Consider the following 19,912-nt stretch of genomic DNA (forward strand, 5'->3'; position numbering starts at 1 on the left):
ATTCCTAGTTTATAGGATGCTCGCCAACTCCAAGGGGAGCACAAATCCATATACTGGACTAACAACACCAGATTTCACACCTGCAAAAGCTATTTGATTTCAAATCTGTAGATGCTGCCATGATTAATAAAAGACAAATTCACATGCAAGTGTTACTGAATTCATAGTAATTTTTTTTTAAATCACTGATTTGGGAGGTGAAATTGTAGCACTTGAGGACGGACTGAACAGGAATTTGTAGGAAAACGGTTTTATTAGAAAATTACACATGTGCATACAGAGGTGTTTTTAAGAAAAGAGTGGAAAGAAAAATGTACTAGTAGCTAATGCCCGAGTAACAGATAGATTAGATGTAAAATTTCACAATCTGCAATATAATTACATGACACCTTAAGTTCTACTGTGTCAGGCACCAATTCTCTCTTCAAAATTGCACTGATCTGGACAATCTATCAGTAGTCATCCTTCCAAACTACTAATGCCCCAATTTCTATGGCTTTCTCCAAAAATCTGTTAAAGAGTATTGACTCTTTCTGTAAAAGTTGAACTATCTGGTTTGATCATCTACCCTCAAGATGTTATATAAATACCAATTCATTTGTGCTCCATGTAGTCTATAGAAAAGGAGACATCTGATGGCTTGGCATTAAGCTGTTAACTACTATTTGTTCAGATGAGAAAAACTTGTAGTGATATGCAGGATATATCATCTTTTAATTGGATAATTTTTCTACTTAAAAAAATTATTTTAACTTCCTATAAACCACTAACCCTATTTTAACTGGTCAGGAACGCTGTACAAGAGATTTTCCCACAGACCAAGACATTGGAACTATATAACCAACCAAGTCTAGATCTAAGGGTACCAGTTGTAAGTTCATGCATTTCTATTACTGGACAAAAGATACAACCATTAATCCACAGACAATCAAGTACTGAACACTATATACCTGACGATGGCTGAAGAATTATGTGGCAATTAGAAAATATGGCCCCCAAATCTTTGACACTCCTCACATTAAGAGGTGGAAGATTTATGTTCCATCCCCTTGAAGCTGGGCTCTGACTGCTTGGTCAAGAGAATATGGTGGAATATGCCTGGTCAACAGAATATGCTATGCCAGTCTCTGGCCTTAAAAAACTGGCAGCTTCTACTTCCTGTGTCTCCTCAGACACTTGCTCTTAGAGCCCAGTCACATACTGTGAGAAAGCCAAACAGCCACATGGAGAGGTCACACGTAGGTGTTCTGGCAGACAAGACAGTTAAAGTCCAAGGTGATAGCTAGCACCAGATACTATCTATAAGTGACGGTGCCTCCATAGGATTTGTCACCAGTCTTTGAGTCTTCCTAGCTGAAGCATCAGACAGACACCATGTCCCTTATATGTCCTAAGTTTTGGGGTAGTTTGTTATTCAGCAATAACCGGAACAAACTTTGGCAACTCCACTAATTTGTTTAAAGGTTACGAAGGAGAGGGAAAAAGTCCCCAGGCCCATTATGAACCAGCCCTACAGTGCTAGGAGTCCAAGAGATTCAAGCATCATAATGTATTCTTATTTCTAAGATTCCAGATGGAAATTTGTATCTCTACCAAGTTCCTCATGATAAATGACCTCTTCACAGAAACTCAAAGTCAGAACCTCTCTGAATTTGTTGCTCCACACTTAAATAATCTGGTTTCTTAGGTAACATTAGCTCTGTAATACTTAGTCCATATCCCTATGCATATACAGTATAGCATAGTGATTAAAAAGCATGGGTTCTAGGGGCGCCTGGGTGGCTCAGTCAGTTGAGCATCTAACTCTCGATTTCGGCTCAGGTCATGATCCCAGGGTCGTGGCTTAAGCCCCATGTCAGGCTCCACGCTGAGCGTGGAGTCTGCTTAGGATTTTCTCTCTTTCTTCCTCTGCCCATCCCCCCAGTTTGTGCTCTCTCTCCAAAATTAAAAAAAAAAATTTTTAATTAAAAAAAAAAGCAGGGGTTCTGGAGTAAGATTGCCTGGGTACTAAATAATTGTGTGACCTCAGGTTAAGTTACTTAACCAAGCCACTCTACTAGTTTTCTCATCTGAAAAATGAGGATGTACCTAAAGAGTTATGAGAACTGAATTTATGTATATTAAATGCTTAAAACACTAAATTTACACATAACTAGACACACTGTACTGTACAAGGTATTATTTAACAACACATAGCTCAAATTTAACACTAAGGTGAACCTAATGACAATTCTGCTGGTAAACATAAGGGATACGTATAAAGAGAATCAACTATATTCTTACTGAGTGAAAGTTGCATGCCTTCAACCACTTTCCGTTTTCCTGTAGATGGTTTTGATTTTTTACTCCGCACAGTTGACCCTCGACTGCTGATACCACTAATGACTGACATGGTGTCATCATCACCACCAGCTAGCAAAGAATTTCGGTAAGACATCAGTGGAAGCCACACATCTTCTCTTCGGAGTGACATCTGAAAGGTCATGAACTTTTCCAAGTAAACATACCTTAAAAAGAAGTAGAAACCATTAGCTCTGATACATAAAACTGCCGTAGTTTCAACCCCCACCCCCCCCCCGCCAATTTTTATTTATTCCTACTAATCTTAAGGCTCACATACCATATGGAACAATGATTTAAATTAGACTTAAACAAAAAGTAAATTAGAATGAAACAAACATTTCCTCAAAACACACAGTAACAACTCAAGGATTTTAGTGTTTTCTTTTCCATTATGTTTCTTTCTGTTCTATCCTAACTTTACAGGTCTTCTGCTAGGAGAACCAAATAATATTTCTGGAAAGAGAACTGGATTGAAAATCACACAAATTTGGGTTCTAGTCCCAGTTCCACCAAGCCCTAGCTGTACATGCAGGGACACATTACTTCATGATTCAATCTCAGCCTCATTGGTACAGTGACAAGGTATTTTGTCTCTATCAAGATTCTTCATTAAATGAAATAATCCAGAGCATTTCAGCTTAGTATTTGTCAAGCATCCACTATGTCACTATGTCCTCAGCACTGGGGATTGGTACAAAGATGAAAAAGCTATGGCCTCTATCTGCAGCCTGATGGAAGTCATACATTTATCCATGGGTCCAAGTATCATGAGGATTCCATGGTTTATATGTAATATAGCAATAACAATTCAACTAACATTTGTGTGACTACATTATGTATTAGGCATTTTATTCTTGGGTTCTTTAACTTTAGTCTCATAGTCCTGTGAGGGAGATATTCTCCTTACTTGACAGATGAGGAAGCAAAGGATAAGAATGAGAAAGCAACAGCCAGGATTCAAATCCCAGACTTTTTAAAGTGTTTATTTATTTTTGAGAGAAAGAGAGACAAAGCGTGAGCAGAGGAGGGGCAGAGACAGGGAGACACAGAATCAGAAGCAGGCTCCAGGCTCTGAGCTGTCAGCACAGAGCCCGATGCGGGGCTCCAACTCACGAACCACAAGATCACGACCTGAGCCGAAGTCAGATGCTTAACCGACTGAGCCACCCAGGTGCCCCTCAAATTCCCAGACTTTTGACACTAAGAGTTCAGTGCTTTATTGTCTAAATTATGTTTCAAATACATGAACACAATTTTTGTCAACTAACTATAATGTGTAACCCAAATAATCTGTTGTCACAATAATGACTAATTCGAATCAATTCAAAATCACCAGTTTTAAACACCATTAAAGACAAAGGATAGGAGGAATCAGTTACAAAGATACTGCTTGGGGTTAGTTCACTATTTATTAATTATATTCCAGGTATACAGAGTAGTACAATACTCCTCAAAGTGGAGACTATCAACTGGCCATCATTCTGAAAACTGTTACCAATCTGCAGCAAGATATGGAGCTTGGGCCAAAATATACTCACTGGTAGAAAGATTTACAGCTACGTATCCACCACATAGCTTAAATGAACATTCCAGATAAGGGGCCCTCCCTGATGCTATTTCCCTTTGTCATCTTCCCTGCCACAAAGGCTTACTACTAACCTGAATTTGCTATTTAACATCCCCATGCATATTTTTAATATTTTTAATAAATATTTTTCTCAAGTTTTTATTTCAATTCCAGTTAGTTAACATACAGTATAATATTAGTTTCAGGTTTAGAATTTAGGGATTCAACAACACCTGGTGCTCATCATAACAAGTACCATCGTAACAAGTACCTTCCTTAATCCCCATCCCCTATAAATCCCCTTACTCACCTACCCTCTGGAAACTGTCAGTTTGTTCTCTCTAGTTAAGAGTCTGTTTCTTGGTTTGCCTTTCCCCATCATTTTTGTTTGTTTCATTTCTTAAATTCCACATGAGTGAAATCATAATATATTTTTAATATATATTTGTCTATAACTATTATAGCAGTTTTGTACTTTGACTTTTACACTCAAAATTATATTTCAAAAATCTAACCATTTTTGGAAGAGTGGTGTCAGCTAATCCTATGGTGTTAATAATTTTCCAATATATAGTGTATCAAATCAAAATGTACACCTTAAAATTGTTCAATGTTGTATGTCAACAATATCTCAGTAAAGTTGAGAAAAGAGCTTTTATTTTTTTTTTTTAATTTTTTTTTAACGTTTATTTATTTTTGATACAGAGATACAGAGCATGAACGGGGGAGGGTCAGAGAGAGGGAGACACAGAATCTGAAACAGGCTCCAGGCTCTGAGCTGTCAGCACAGAGCCCGACGCGGGGCTCGAACTCACGGACCGCAAGATCATGACCTGAGCTGAAGTCGGCCGCCCAACCGACTGAGCCACCCAGGCGCCCCGAGAAAAGAGCTTTTTTTTTTTTTTTTTTTTTTTTCTTTTTTTTTGAATTGTTTCCAATGGTATTTCTAATTTTTATTTTTTTATTTTTTTTTTTAATTTTATTTTTTTTTATTTTTTAATATATGAAATTTACTGTCAAATTGGTTTCCATACAACACCCAGTGCTCATCCCAAAAAGTGCCCTCCTCAATACCCATCTCCCACCCTGCCCTCCCTCCCACCCCCCATCAACCCTCAGTTTGTTCTCAGTTTTTAACAGTCTCTAATGCTTTGGCTCTCTCCCACTCTAACCTCTTTTTTTTTTTTTTTTCCTTCCCCTCCCCCATGGGTTTCTGTTATGTTTCTCAGGATCCACATAAGAGTGAAACCATATGGTATCTGTCTTTCTCTGTATGGCTTATTTCACTTAGCATCACACTCTCCAGTTCCATCCATGTTGCTACAAAAGGCCATATTTCATTTTTTCTCATTGCCACGTAGTATTCCATTGTGTATATAAACCACAATTTCTTTATCCATTCATCAGTTGATGGACATTTAGGCTCTGAGAAAAGAGCTTTTAAAGATGACATCTGAGTAACATATAACATGGTGATTATAGCTGATGATGGTGTATTTGGTGTATTATTATTACACTGTATAATTGGAATTTGCTAAAAGAGGAGCATCTAAGTATTCTCAAAAAAAACCAACAGGGTAAATATGTGAGGTGACAGACGTGTTAATTAACTTGATCAGAGGAATCTTCTCAAAATATACAAAATCATCATACTGCACACTTTAAATATATTACAATTTGGGGGCGCTTGTGTGGCTCAGTTGCTTGAGTGTCCAACTCTTGGTTTTGGCTCAGATCATGATCTCACGATTTGGGAGTTCAAGCCCCGCATCAGGCTCTGCACTGACAGCGTGGAGCCTACTTGGGATTCTCTCCCTCTCTCTCTGCCCCTAACTCATGCTCGCTCTCTCTCTCTCTCTCTCTCTCTCAAATAAAAGTAATTTATGGCATGAGACTACTAGAAATTTGAACAATGACTGGGTGTTTAATGAAATTAAGAAATTATGTTTACTTTGGAAAAGATCTAACCATTTTGACTGCTTATGACATCCTATTGTATAACAATCAATTGATCTCATTTTCTAATTATAGATGTTGTTTTGACCTTTCCTCTATTCAAAACCTGCAATGGTCAAATTCTTTTATGGTTCTCCATGTACACATGTGTAAGTTTCTCTAGGGTATCTACCTATGAACAGAATTACTGGATCATAAGATAGGGAGAATATTAAATGTTACTAGACACTGCCAAATAGCTTCACAAAGTGGTCTTGTATCAATTTACGCTATCACCAACAAGGATAAAAGTCTCCTTCTCCACATCTTTGACAATACTTTGCACTATCAGACTTCTTAATTTTTGCTAATCTGCTACGTGAGAAATGATTTTTCATTGTTTTATAATTTCGATTTCTCTGGTTAATAGTGCTAATGTAATTTTTAAATGAGATAAATTTATATATAATAAAGTACAGAGAACTTAAGAAGACAGTTGGATCAGTTTTGCAAATTAATGCAGTCACATAACCTACACATCTATGAAGATAAAGAACATTCCCATGATCCTACAAATTACCTTATGTTCCTTTTCCCATTCAACACCCCCAACCCTAAAAGTAACCACTACAGGGATTTCTACCACAAGAGAGTAGTTTTGTCTGCTTCAGAAAATCATGTAAAACCTACACAATCTTTCAGTGCAAAATACTGGTAGACTTTCAGAAGAGGTACTATGAGTTACTCATATTCCTCTGCCCTTTTATACCTCAAAGAGGGGAGTAAATTTTGAGAATTTTCACTTGGGCTCTCTTAGAATATAAGTCACCATTTTAGGAGACCACACTAGAAAAGAATTCTGTCTAACTGGTCTGCTGAGGATAGGACTAGTCGGTTAAAGCAAAAAAGATAAAAAGGAAACTTCTACTTTCCAGTGTAGTCACAGCTCGACACAGAGACTAACATGAGCCTGGATGAATTACTGATATTATTGTCTATTAGGTTAAGGTGAAGAATGCAGATAAGAATACATAAAGCATTCAAGTAACAACTCTAAAGCCACAACTACACTGAAGGGCAACAAAGGAATTAAAATGGAGTAGTACGCATAATATACAGTTATAATCCTTAAATTGTAGAATTTTTTGATGCATAAAGTATTTTGTGCGTTAATGTAATCCTACAACTGTGCAGAAGGGAGAAAAACCAAGTGTAACAATTCATCTTTAAGAATTTCAAAACAGAGATGCGTGGGTAGCTCAGTTGGTTGAGCATCTCTTGGTTCTGACTCTTGGTTTTGGCTCAGGTCATGATCCCAGGGTTGTGGGACAGAGCCCCCCATCGGGCTCCATGCTAGGCTTAAGATTCTCTCTCTCCCTCTCTCTCTGCCCCACTTTCCCATTCGCACACACTCTCTCCAAAACAAAACAAAACACACAGGAATTTCAACACAAACATAAATAGAATATTTTTAGCAAATACATACACCGTTCTTTTGTCTTGTCGGAGTAGTTTAGAAGAAAATTCGCTCAAGATATCAAGAAATGCCAAATTTAAAGGTGGATGGCTCTCTCCTTGTGGGTTAGGCTCTTTAAAAGCAAATTCTATGCCATCTCTGCAACAACAAAAAAACAAAACATTTAAGGGTCACAATATGAAATTTAGTAACACAGAAAGGAAATTTCTCTCTATATATAGTTTTGTTCCACTATTAAGATGTTTCCTCTGCCATGCATTTAATCTGAGGAATAAAGAGAATAAGGAGCCTATAGTGTGAGAATGAGCAAGTACATGTACATTTTATGTCACTGTTATTTTAAAACTAAAACACACAGAGGAATACACACACACCAGCTAGCATTACTTTGAATGTGGTTTGGTATATCTACATTCTTGGATCTCTTCTCCAAAGAAAACAGCCCAAATTCTCTCATGTAATGATCAATATATAGTCTGTATTTTTCAAGACATAAGGAGACCTACTATGACGCTTAAAACTAATTTAAATATTATTAAAAAAATACTTCTAACATTGCATTTAAGAGTCAATTTCAAAATTTAATTTCACTTAGGGCCCATTTTAAATATATTTATTTAGTGACAAATACCTCTAATCAAGACAACAACCCAATGTTATATTCTTATAGTCTATCAAAAATGTAACTATGTAAAAAACAATCCGATGAAATTGGGGAGGAAGGAATGGAAGGCTACTACAAGAAGAAAATAATATATTACTTTCTCAAAATAATCACTACATGTGTGGTCCTTAAATAATACCTAAAATTATCATCCAATATATTACAGAAAGGCATAAAAAGGAATTTGAGATGTTCAGAACAAAGTAAAAGGAGAGAGGGAGTATGGGGTATGGGACTAACTTAAAGAAGAAAAATACCTGTAGGGAGATATTTAACACATTTATAACTAAGTAAGCAAGGAGTAAAAGAGACACAAATGAAACAAAGAGCTTTCGTGAAAGAGAGTCCAAGCCTCTTGATATTCCCAAAGGCCAGGCTCTTCAATCAGAATTAAGAAGTAAAGCGTATTACTATCCACGTGCTGGTTATGTTAAAACTCTAAAATATACTCCTATTTAAAAGCATGATTGAATGCTAAAATATATGACCAAAATAAAGTCAGATAATTTTCAATTTTGATAAGGGCAAAAAATAAATGCAGGCAGAAAGAAGGCTGTGGCTCAAAACAAGGGAAAAGAGCACTACAAAATAGAAAACAGAACCACAGAAAGAGAAAAATTGAATCAAATCTCAAAAATTTCTCTACCTAGCAGTGAGATTATAATAAAAGCTATTAAAAGAGATTTTATAATACCTGATGAATATGTGTTGCTTTTCTTCACATAATTTATAAGGATTTTTGTATTGTTTTAATTAAAGCAAAGACTTTCTATAAAAGAAGTTTTAGTCCCAATACATGTGTTAATGGAGATAGCATTATTACTGGTTCTCAAGAAAGGAGATATGCCACAGATTTGAAAAAAAAATAATAAAGCATCAATTGAATTTGGTTATTCTAAACAAAAGAAGTAAATACAAAAAAATTTCATGATTAAAAAACAGGAGAGCTGAATAAAATATTTGGAGATTACTTGTGTAGCATAGCAATGGCCTCCCTTGTTTTCAACTGATCGAGTCCAAAAGTTAAAGCAAAACGTCGAGCAAGTTCTTTTATGCCGCTAAATGTTGAGGATGATCTATCAAAATTATAGCCGTTTTCCTGTATCATTTCATTAAAAAGCTGTTTGGGAAAAAAGAAAGCATGTTAGAGTTTTGTAGTAAGTATAGATTACTAACATCTTTTAAGATCTCATATTCTTTAGGTGATCCATAAATGGGGCATTGTATTTTATTCTAAAACATGGATTTTTAAGAACATGATAGAAATGACCAAAATTACAGTACTTCATACATTCAGACTAGAGGGAGTTACTGACATTAAGAACTCTTTAAGTTAATTATGGTATAATTCTATTCTGCTGGAATTAACTGGATATTAAAACAGCATATAAAAATATAAAGAAAAAGGAAACCCACTCCATTATTAGGCAACTATGTGTTACTTCCCATTTAAATAATGAATCTTCACATCAAGAACTTCCATCATAAGTAAGCACAACAAAATATAATTTTCAACTACCAAATGGCCAAGGTTTTCAACAAATAATGGCTACTACTGATAAGACTATCATGCAACAAGCACTGTGACCTGCTAGAAACATAATTGAAAGATAACCTTTCTATAGAGCAATCTGTATTGAAAACTGTAAAAGTCTGATGTCCTTTATCTAAACAATTCTAATTACTGGACTTTACTCAAAGGAATAATAGTATCTGTGCACGATACATAGGTACAAAAATGTTTTGGTGTTATTTATAATGGCAAGGATAGTAAAAGACCTCAATGCTAAACAAGGAGAGATACTGATTAAGTTATGGTCCTTGTATAAAATGGAATACTATATAGTCATTTAAAATGCTCAAAAAAGGGGCGCCTGGGTGCCTCAGGCGGTTGAGTGTCAGACTTTGGCTCAGGTCATGATCGTGCGGTTTGTGAGTTCAAGCCCCACATCAGGCTCACTGCCGTCAGCACAGAGCCTGCTTCAGATCCTCTGTCCCTCTCTGTCCCTCCCCGACTTGCACTTTCTCAAAAATAAATAAAACATTACAGGAAAGTAATGGCATGAAAGTGTTATTGCTTTATTAACATGAAAAATTCAGGCTTAGAAAATAGAATGCATAATATGGCTTAATTTTTTATAAAACTTAAGGTTTCATATAGGCATAAAAGACTAAGAAGGCTATTAAAAACTAAAAATGTATTTGTTAGGTGAAAAACAAGGATGTTGTATTTTTTCTAGTTCCTATATTTTCTAAACTTTCTACAGGGAGAAGCTATTGGTTTATAAGAGAAGAAAAGTTACTTAAATGTCAACCTTAAATCCTTTTAAATTCCATTAACGTTTTTTCAATATTTATTTTTGGGAAACAGAGGAAGAGAGAGAGCACACACGTGAGCAGGAGATTGGGGGGAGGTGGGAGGGAAAGAAAATATCCCAACAGGCTCCACACTGTCAGCACAGACATGACATAGGGCTCAAACTCACAAACTGTGAGATCATGACCCAAGCCAAAATCAAGAGTCGGACGCTTAACCAAATGAGCCACCCAGGGACCCCTCTATTGACTTTAATGAAGAATATCCAGGGGCGCCTGGGTGGCTCAGTCGGTTGAGCGTCCAACTTCGGCTCAGGTCATGATCTCATGGTTCATGAGTTTGAGCCCCACGTTGAACTCTGTGCTGACAGCTCGGAGCCTGGAGCCTGCTTCAGATTCTGTGTCTCCCTCTCTCTCTGCCCTTCCCCAACTCATGCTCTCTGCCAAAAAGAAATAAACATTAAAATAAAAAATTTTTTTTAAATAAAAGAATATCCAGGGGCACCTGGGCGGCTCAACTGGTTAAGCATCTGAATTCGGCTCAGGTCATGATCGCATAGCTTGTGGGTTCGAGCCCCACGTTGGGCTTTGTGCTGACAGCTCAGAGCCTGACGCCCGCTTTGAATTCTGTGTCTCCCTCTCTCTCTCTGCCCCTCCTCTACTTGTGCTCTAGTAAACATTAAAGAATATCCAAATATGCAAATGGGATTAAGAAATTCAATACCTAAATTTCTTAAAAGGAAATTTATCAAACTGAAATAGGTTGGGTTATGTTCTATACGCATTCGGTCTCCAGAGACAAACGCATATTAAGCAAATGATTTTTACGAAGTTAAACTTGCCTCACCACTGTCAAAATGAAAATGAGTATTGTGGTTTGATTATAAAACTGATAAATGCTCATTAAGGTAAATGTGAAAATGAAAAAAAAAAAAACAAAACAGTAAAATTCACTTGAAAACTACCAAAGCAAGTTAACCACAGCTAAAATTGTGGTGATGATTTTTCCAGATAGATATACAGAGAAGTTCAATTTTACAGGGATGCTGTACTATACTCTTTTTCATTTTATTCTCAAACTATATATTTGATCTTTACACATTAGTGAAAGTGAATACAGATCTACACGACTTTTAAGTGCTACACCAAAAAGGAAAAAAACAATTTTAAGTACTACACAATAGTCATTGCAAGAGATGCATTGCACAATATAGTCATCTAATATCTTATTGATAGACATTTGGGTTATTTCTAATTTCTTGCTATTCTAAACAACCCTGCCATGTGTGATATTATATACCTCTTTTTGCAAACTTGTCCTATTACCACTTTGGATAAAATTTTAAAAGCAGAATTGAAGCGCGGCCAAAAATGGCATACACGTTATACATTTTGATATACACTGCCAAACAACTGCCTACCAGGAAGCTTGTACCAACACATACTGCTGACCGTACCTATTTCTCCCACATCTTAGATAGCTCTAAGTGTTGCCAGTCTGAAAGCAAAAAATGATCTCACTTGCACAATGTCTACTAGTGAGACTCAAAATCATGTATTTCTACTTTCATGAACTGTGTATTGCATCCTTTGTCCAGTTTTCTACTTGTTACCTTGAAAACTCTTAGATGTTAATTATGTTTAACCAAGTTGATACTTTGTATCTTACCTGTTGCAAACTGAGAATAAGGGTCTTTGCACACTGAATTTTGTCTATCTGCCTTGTTTTACTCATCGTTTCTTTTATGATGTCTCCATAGTCATTATAATACTAGAAAAGAAATTTGTACAAATTAGAGCCTTATCTCCTAAAACTTTTGGACAATAAGGCTAATTTTATGTTAGCCATGTGAGTATGCCACAAAGTATGCCACAAACTTACACATTCAGAGGCAGAATAAAAATGTTACTAAACTTTAAAATAATTTCTAAGTATATAATCCCTAACACCAGTAAATTCTGAAACAGTTGAGATCCAATCACATTAAGCTCCAGATCTGGTTTTAAGGAGGTGCGGAGTAAAACACTAAGTAATCAGGTTATGCACATTGTCTGAAATAGCACAAAGGATATAAACAAAGTTCTTGTGCTCTTTGTGAACTATCAAGACAATGAATATAATCCCAGTTACATTTAGAACTTATTCATTGTTACAACAGGCCCACAGGTCACATGCAGTTTCCAACTTTATTAATTTGGCTTATGGAAACTAACAGCCTGTTAACATTTAAAAGAAAACTCATGGGGCGCCTGGGTGGCGCAGTCGGTTAAGCGTCCGACTTCAGCCAGGTCACGATCTCGCGGTCTGTGAGTTCGAGCCCCGCGTCAGGCTCTGGGCTGATGGCTCGGAGCCTGGAGCCTGTTTCCGATTCTGTGTCTCCCTCTCTCTCTGACCCTCCCCCGTTCATGCTCTGTCTCTCTCTGTCCGAAAAATAAATAAAAAACGTTGAAAAAAAAAAATTTAAAAAAAAAAAAAAAAAAAAAAATAAAAGAAAACTCATTGTGTGTGACATTTGTGTTATACATTCATCGCACATGAATTTTTTTCTTCTAATTTAAGACCTTGTTTCAAAATGAATACAGAACTATCAGAGATAACAGGATAACCATACCCTTATGACTAATAAAACTGACTTTACAATACCTAAGTCAAAAAGTTTAAACTTGTAAAATGACTTCACAACCTTAGTTTTTTTTTTAAAAATCTAAAAACAATAATGCCAAATAACTTAAATTCCAAATTTACAATGGTTCTAAGAGAGTTCTATCATGTAGCAAAATATTTCAAAGAGAGAACTAATTAATTAGGTTTTGACAAATTTATTGCATATTTAGTGACAGCAAAGTCTTAAAAAGTTCACATTTATAATTAGATTTTACTTGAGAAAGGATTAAAGAAAAACTATCCTACCACATTTAGTCGTATTTCATTAGTACCGCTAATAATATCCTTTCTACTACCACTTAAACATTAGAGAATCTCACAGGTACTTATGAAAATTGTGAATAACCCACTGTGAATCAAATCAGATTTTCAAAGCCTAAAGGAACCTTAGTTATCACAGTGGAACAGATGAAGAAAGACAGGACACAAAAGGTATTGAATTACTCAAGGTCACGAGCTGCATAGTAACCAAGCCAGAACTATAGCAGCTAGGTCTCCTGACTCCTGGAACAATACCCTTTTTATGCTACATCAAGCAGAGGAGGAACATCATCCTGTTGTCTTAAACCAAATCACAAAGGTAATTTCTAACAGTGCTAGTTAACCTAAGACAACATGTTTCCAATACTGTAAAAGATGTGAACCAACAAATCCAAAATGTCCATTAATGGAAGAGTAGAAGTATGAGGTCATGTTACCGAAAAAATTAGATTTTAAAAGAAATTTTGGGGCGCCTGGGTGGCGCAGTCGGTTAAGCGTCCGACTTCAGCCAGGTCACGATCTCGCGGTCCGTGAGTTCGAGCCCCGCGTCAGGCTCTGGGCTGATGGCTCGGAGCCTGGAGCCTGTTTCCGATTCTGTGTCTCCCTCTCTCTCTGCCCCTCCCCCGTTCATGCTCTGTCTCTCTCTGTCCCAAAAAAAAAAAAAAAATGAAAAAAAAAAAAAAAAAAAAAAAATGAAAAAAAAAGAAATTTTACTTTATGCTAGAAAAGTAATTTACCGTTTAAAAAATTCAATGGCAATCAGGCATAAAAGCCAGTGTTACACTCATTTTCTTTTAAGCATTATAAAAATAAGTTGCTATCCATTTTTCAACTTTACCTTCATATACTGCTTGAAGATATCTGCAGCTGTATTCATCTCCACCACAGTATATACAATTAGCTTACAAAATGCTGCAAGTAAATTTCTTCTCTTGTGCAAAGCTTCAATTTTGCTGGCTTCGTCCTCCTGTTGACCGTCTGAGAAAAAAAATTACAAACATTAAGCCATCTTGTATTTTACTTCTGCCATATGTATTTTTTAATTCTTACTATAAAATACCTTTATTTTGGAGAATTTGAAAAAATAAGGAAAAAGCATTTAAATGAAATGCAAATTATAGTCACTCTTAATATCTCAGTGAATGATCAGTTCCTTAATCCCAAGAGAGAAAATTTTTGTGAACTCAAACAGTAATCATAAGGCTGCCTGTTGAAGACATAACAGGAACAAGTGGAATGAGTCAGAGGAACTGATGTTTAGTGAAGTCAGGCTGAGCTTGCCTAACCCATTCATTCACTTGCCTAAAGGATAGTTTGCCAATGAGATCTGCAGACTCCGTGTCTTTGGTTAAGGCTCTTCACAGGGGACAGCCAAGCTCAGAAACCTTCCTATCCCTTCAAGGATGATTCGACCCTACCCTACCCTCAACATACTTATGTTATGCATATTACATATATTCAGTAAGTCTGGCCTAGGAACCATTCTTTTTAAGGTAACTTCACACATTTCTACTCAGATCCATTGTGTGAGATGTTGACATTCAGAGTTACCAAGGAGTAAGACTTACTTCCGACTGAATAGTCAAGGAAACTGGACTATAGCCTCCAAGTACTGCCAAAAGACTCTTTCTAATTATTTGATACTGCAAATGAAATTGTGATGATACCTTTTATATATAAAGCTACGTATTTTCTTCTGGATAAATTTTACAAACGAAATTCCTTATAAAAACTATCTAATTTTGATTTACATTTCTTTGGTTAGCAGTGAAGTTAAAGTTTTTCGTGCATTGATTAGACATTTATATTTCCTCTTTTGTGAACAGTAGGTGCATATCCTGTCAGCTCTTCAATATAACATCACCAATATCAAACAACTAATTTGTGTAAAGTAAGAATGTTCTTTAAAACAAATATTTTACCCGGTCTCTGATGATCCTTGATAACTGCTAGTAAGTCAAAACCAAATTTTGAGAATAGGAATTTCAGACAGAGCATCAGAAAAAGTTATCATGAGTGCATACTCCAGAATCCCAAAGCCATTTGATTAGAAACCTAAAATGTATTGTTTACTCTTTTAAAAGATTGCACTGAATATACCAGCTTTGTCTAAACATCTCTGTGATTGTAATGGATTTCTATACGATACTGTTTCCAATCACTGTTTAGTACTACTCTTAGGAAGTACATGTATTCAGATGTTTTCCCCCTACAGACTAAATTGCCCAGATATTAAGAGTTTTTGAGCTCTGATTTTGGGTTTGTTTTTAAAGTTTATTTATTTTTTTGGTAGTCTCTACACCCAAAGTGGGGCTTGAACTCATGACCCTGAATAAAGAATCACATACACTTCTGAGTCAGCCAGGCACCCTGGTTTTTTTCCACTTCTTACTGAAAACCAGCCACTCGTAAGGATTAAACAATGTTAGAGATTTATCTCACCCACTGGGCCTCTCATAGATGTTAGCTGCCATTGTTATTTTGTGTTGTCATTGCCTCTAGAAGCACTCTCTGTTTTACGCTCCCCTTCTCATGAGATGTAGACAAACAAATCAAATAAATAACCATGGGTCTACAACATCAGGGGTTAGATGAAAACGAAAAGCAATGGAAACTCATGTTCCTGGTGGGAAAATAAAACAATACAACAACTTGGAAGAATAATTTCACAACATGTGGTCAAGTTAAGACACACACAGACTATATAATCTGGCAATTCCATTCTTAGATATGCACTAGAAAAGCATTTGCACATGTGCTCAAGGGGAAAAGTGTAAGAAAACATTTGTTGTAGCACTACAATAGGGAAAAAATTGATAACAACCTAAATGTTCCTCAATATAAAAATGGATAGGGGTGCCTGGGTGGCTCAGTCAGTTAAGCGTCCGACTCTTGATTTCAGCACAGGTCATGATCTCACAGTCATGGGATCAAGCCCCATATCAGGCTCCGTGCTGAGTGTGGATCCTGTTTTGGATTCATTCATTCATTCATTCATTCATTCATTCTCTCTCTCTCTCTCTCCTCCCCCCCAAAATAAAAAAAAGGAAATAACATAAAAATGGATAAAGTAGAGTTAATTCATATTATGTAACAGCAGTCAAGATGAATAAGCTATAACCATGACAACACTGACAGATTTCAAAAATGTTAATGCAAAAAAACAAGATGCAAAATAAAATGTTCAACATAATACCATTTATGTGGAAACTAGTAACATAAAATAAACTATATATTATCAGACATATAAACTTCTAATAATAAAATTAAAAAACAAAGAATGATAATGGCAAATTCAGAATAGCAGTTATCTCCAGGGAAAAAGAGTAATAGGACTGGGCAGGGATAAAAACAAGGATTTCTTTTGTATCTACCCTTTATTCCTTCAAAAATAAAAATCAGTAACAAATAAGGCAAAATTTGACAAGTGCAAGTGGTAGATATGGACAAATGTGTTATATTTTATATTTTTCAAAAAAACTGGAATACATTTCATTTTTAAGGTTTAAATAGGAAAAAAAAGTCCAATAAGACTGAGTATAATTTCAACAAGCTCCTAGATAACTCAGGAGTATTGGCAAGCTTATTCTCTTCTAGTTTCATGGTATAAATGTAGTAGAGGCAGTCACCCAATTAACAAAAAGGGTGGTAAACCAAAACCGATTTTGTATCAGTTTTTGGAATGCAACTATGCTTTCCCATAGAAGTTTTAAAAAACTCCTACTCATCTCTTTTAGGATCTGATTCAAATGTTAGCTTATTTCAATGGTTTGACTCCCAGGCCAGTTAAAACTTTCTCTACAAGCCCACAACAATGTGAACATGCCTCTATTACTTATCAAATTGCAGTGAAATTATTTGTGTTTAGATACATCTTTTCAGGGCACCTGGATAGTTGGTTAAGCATTTGACTTGATTTCGACCCAGGTTATGATTTCGTGGTTCAGGAATTCGAGCCTCAAGTCAGGCTCTGTGTTGACAGCTTGGAGCCTGCTTGGGATTCTCTCTCTCCCTCTCTCTCTGCCTCTCCCCTGAATGTGCTCTCTCTCAAAATAAATAAATAAACGTTTTAAAAAAAAAAAATAGGTATGGCTTTTCCACTTGAATTCTCAAAGGAAAAGCCACTGTTTCATTTTTTTTATATCCATAGCATCTAGTATACTGCCTGCTGACCAATAAATGTCAAATAAATGTTAAAAAATAAAAGTCTAACTAAACCAACAGCTCAAAGTAAGAGGTAAAAAATTTTTAATGTTTATTTATTTTTGACAGAGACAGAGCAGGAGCAGGGGAAAGGCAGAGAGAGAGGGAGACACAGAATCCGAAGCAGGCTCCAGGCTCTGAGATGTCAGCACAGAGCCCGACACGGGGCTCGAACTCACAGACCACGAGAGCATGACCTGAGCCAAAGTCGGACGCTCAACCGACTGAGCCACCCAGGCGCCCAAAGGTAAAAAGTTTTAAGTAAATAAACTTCAATACATGGACTCTTAACCAGTGTTTCTGCTACTCTAGGTTTCTTAATTCTGTTTTAGCTAAATTTTAATACTTGAGAAACAAAGCTGGTTATTGATAAAAATAAGCTATAAGCCATGTCTAGAATTGTAGGCGTTTAGAATCTGATTTGCAGTGATGTGTCATTATATGTATGGAGATTCATATATATTGATGTTATACTGCACTTCAAATTAAAAACAAACCGAGAAAGAAGCCACCCAACACTGTTTTTCCATGACCTCTTGTTCAAGTAAGGCATCTGTGTATGTAATTAGGGTAGGAAGAGTAATTTAACACTAGGCAAGGCTGGTGCAATTATTTTCCTGTGAACATTCTGTACTGCCCCAGACATTTACAGAACAGTTTCAAACATTTTCTAACATTGAGAAATTATACAGTTTAATACAACAAAAAGGTCACTTAAAGAAACACTTTATTCTGTTCAAACTACCTGAAAACTGGTAAGAAGATATCACATTATCTTTACAATATTACAAAAAATTAATAGAAATGTGCCGGAACATGAACCTGTGTTTAAAGTTTTCAGAGTAAAATATCAAATAGTATTCTACCACTTCCTTAAATTTCTGCTGGATACAAAGGTTTAACAAAAAGATATCAATAAAATTACCTGCGCTGTTATTATCATCATCCTGTTCAATGAAGACATGATCCAGAATAAAGCTGAGCAACTCAGACTGCAATGAAGAATCAGGGGTGTAAACTAATGGCTCTAACATGTCCCGTCCTCCAGACATAATTTGATGGCTGAAGATCATCAGAATATCACACAGAATAGTGAAGGCCTATTAAAAAAAAGTACAGCATGCTATAATTCAAGGTTTCTCACCAACTGCCACAAGATACATATTTAACACAAAAACGGAATCTAACTTTTGCTTAAAAAAATTAGTTTAGTATTTTACTGAATTTTTAAAGCTGAAGAATGTAATTTTCATAATAATGATTACTAATATGTGCAATCATGTTTTACTAACTGCAAGGTAACTTCACAAATATTGTTCCTTTTCAGCAACCTTTAAGTGACGTGAACATATTAACACTGCCAAAACATGCAGTCAGGAATCAACCATAGGTTTTCTGACTCCAAATCCCATTCTACACTATATGACCGTATCTCATGTTATACATTCCTAAATATGAAATAACATATAAACTTGGAATGTCCTAGAATATCTCTTAGAAGAGAGATCACAAAGTCTCTGGTACTTTTTAAGCATGCTCATTCTCATTATGTGTGGTAATTAAGTAGAGAAAAAACACAACCAATTATGTGCCTCCTTATTACTCATCAGGCAAACCTGATAATATCATAATAAACATAAAGCTAATGCTATATCTTAAGGAGCTTTATAAAAACTTGGCCAGGAGTTTTAAATGGACTCAAACACTAGTAAAAATAGAAGGAAACCGGAAAATTTTAATTACCTATTGGGAAAGGATTGTAATCAACATAGAATCTCGGGGTCACAAAGTCAACAGTAAAATACATTTGAAGGAAGACTACTGCTAGACAGATTCTAAGAGTATACTACAGAGCATAAAGCAGATCTCATTTATGGTTTTACCTTTTTGGAACTAACCACATTAACTTTTTTCTCTTTCACTTTATGCTTTCATCTCTTCTTTCAGTCTCTTCTCATTTTGCTATTATAGTAGCCATTTATACCCATCAGGATATCTGAGTTTATAAAAACTTTTGCAACATATACAGTAAGAACACAAAGTGATAAGCATGTTGGTATTTACTAATTAGGTGAACTAGCAGGTCAAGTGAACTAACCAGGAACTATTTCTGGAAGCTGTTAGAAGACTGACACACAAGATAATTCATGACCAATATTTCATGACCAAATAATTGCCAAGGCCTGAACAACAGGTTATATAGATTACATATGATAACCCATAAGGAACTGTGTGAACACTATAAGAAATAGGGAATATTAAGCTCAGTATCTTGGTGTCATATGAAAATATATCAAGTAATATTTCATGTATTAAATTTGGATCCATGTATACCTCCATTAAAATCATATCCTAAGAGTTTAAACTCAATTTACTACCTACAGAAACGTTTCTTCCTTTCATGTGAAATGTAGAGATGAAAACTGAATTTCCAAATCCTTTATTGCTATAATTCAAAACTATATATTTAAAACCAGGAAA

At 35.7% G+C, this 19,912-nt stretch overlaps 1 protein-coding gene across 8 annotated transcripts in view; it reads right to left on the reverse strand.

Moving 5' to 3' along the window:
- STAG2 (STAG2 cohesin complex component) overlaps window positions 1–19,912 on the reverse strand; it is a 139,282-nt gene that overhangs the window by 12,341 nt on the left and 107,029 nt on the right. For all 8 annotated transcript variants that reach the window (XM_081793149.1, XM_081793153.1, XM_081793146.1 and 5 more), the window contains 6 exons: window positions 18,357–18,531; window positions 14,067–14,206; window positions 11,972–12,073; window positions 8,958–9,106; window positions 7,332–7,460; window positions 2,284–2,507 (listed from right to left, as the gene is read on the reverse strand). In XM_081793149.1, the coding sequence (XP_081649275.1) occupies window positions 2,284–2,507; window positions 7,332–7,460; window positions 8,958–9,106; window positions 11,972–12,073; window positions 14,067–14,206; window positions 18,357–18,531 (919 nt within the window). The remainder of the gene's footprint in view (window positions 1–2,283; window positions 2,508–7,331; window positions 7,461–8,957; window positions 9,107–11,971; window positions 12,074–14,066; window positions 14,207–18,356; window positions 18,532–19,912) is intronic.

Source organism: Panthera onca, chromosome X, assembly GCF_046562875.1.
Source record: "Panthera onca isolate mPanOnc1 chromosome X, mPanOnc1 haplotype 2, whole genome shotgun sequence".
NCBI classification, from domain to species: Eukaryota; Metazoa; Chordata; class Mammalia; order Carnivora; family Felidae; genus Panthera; species Panthera onca.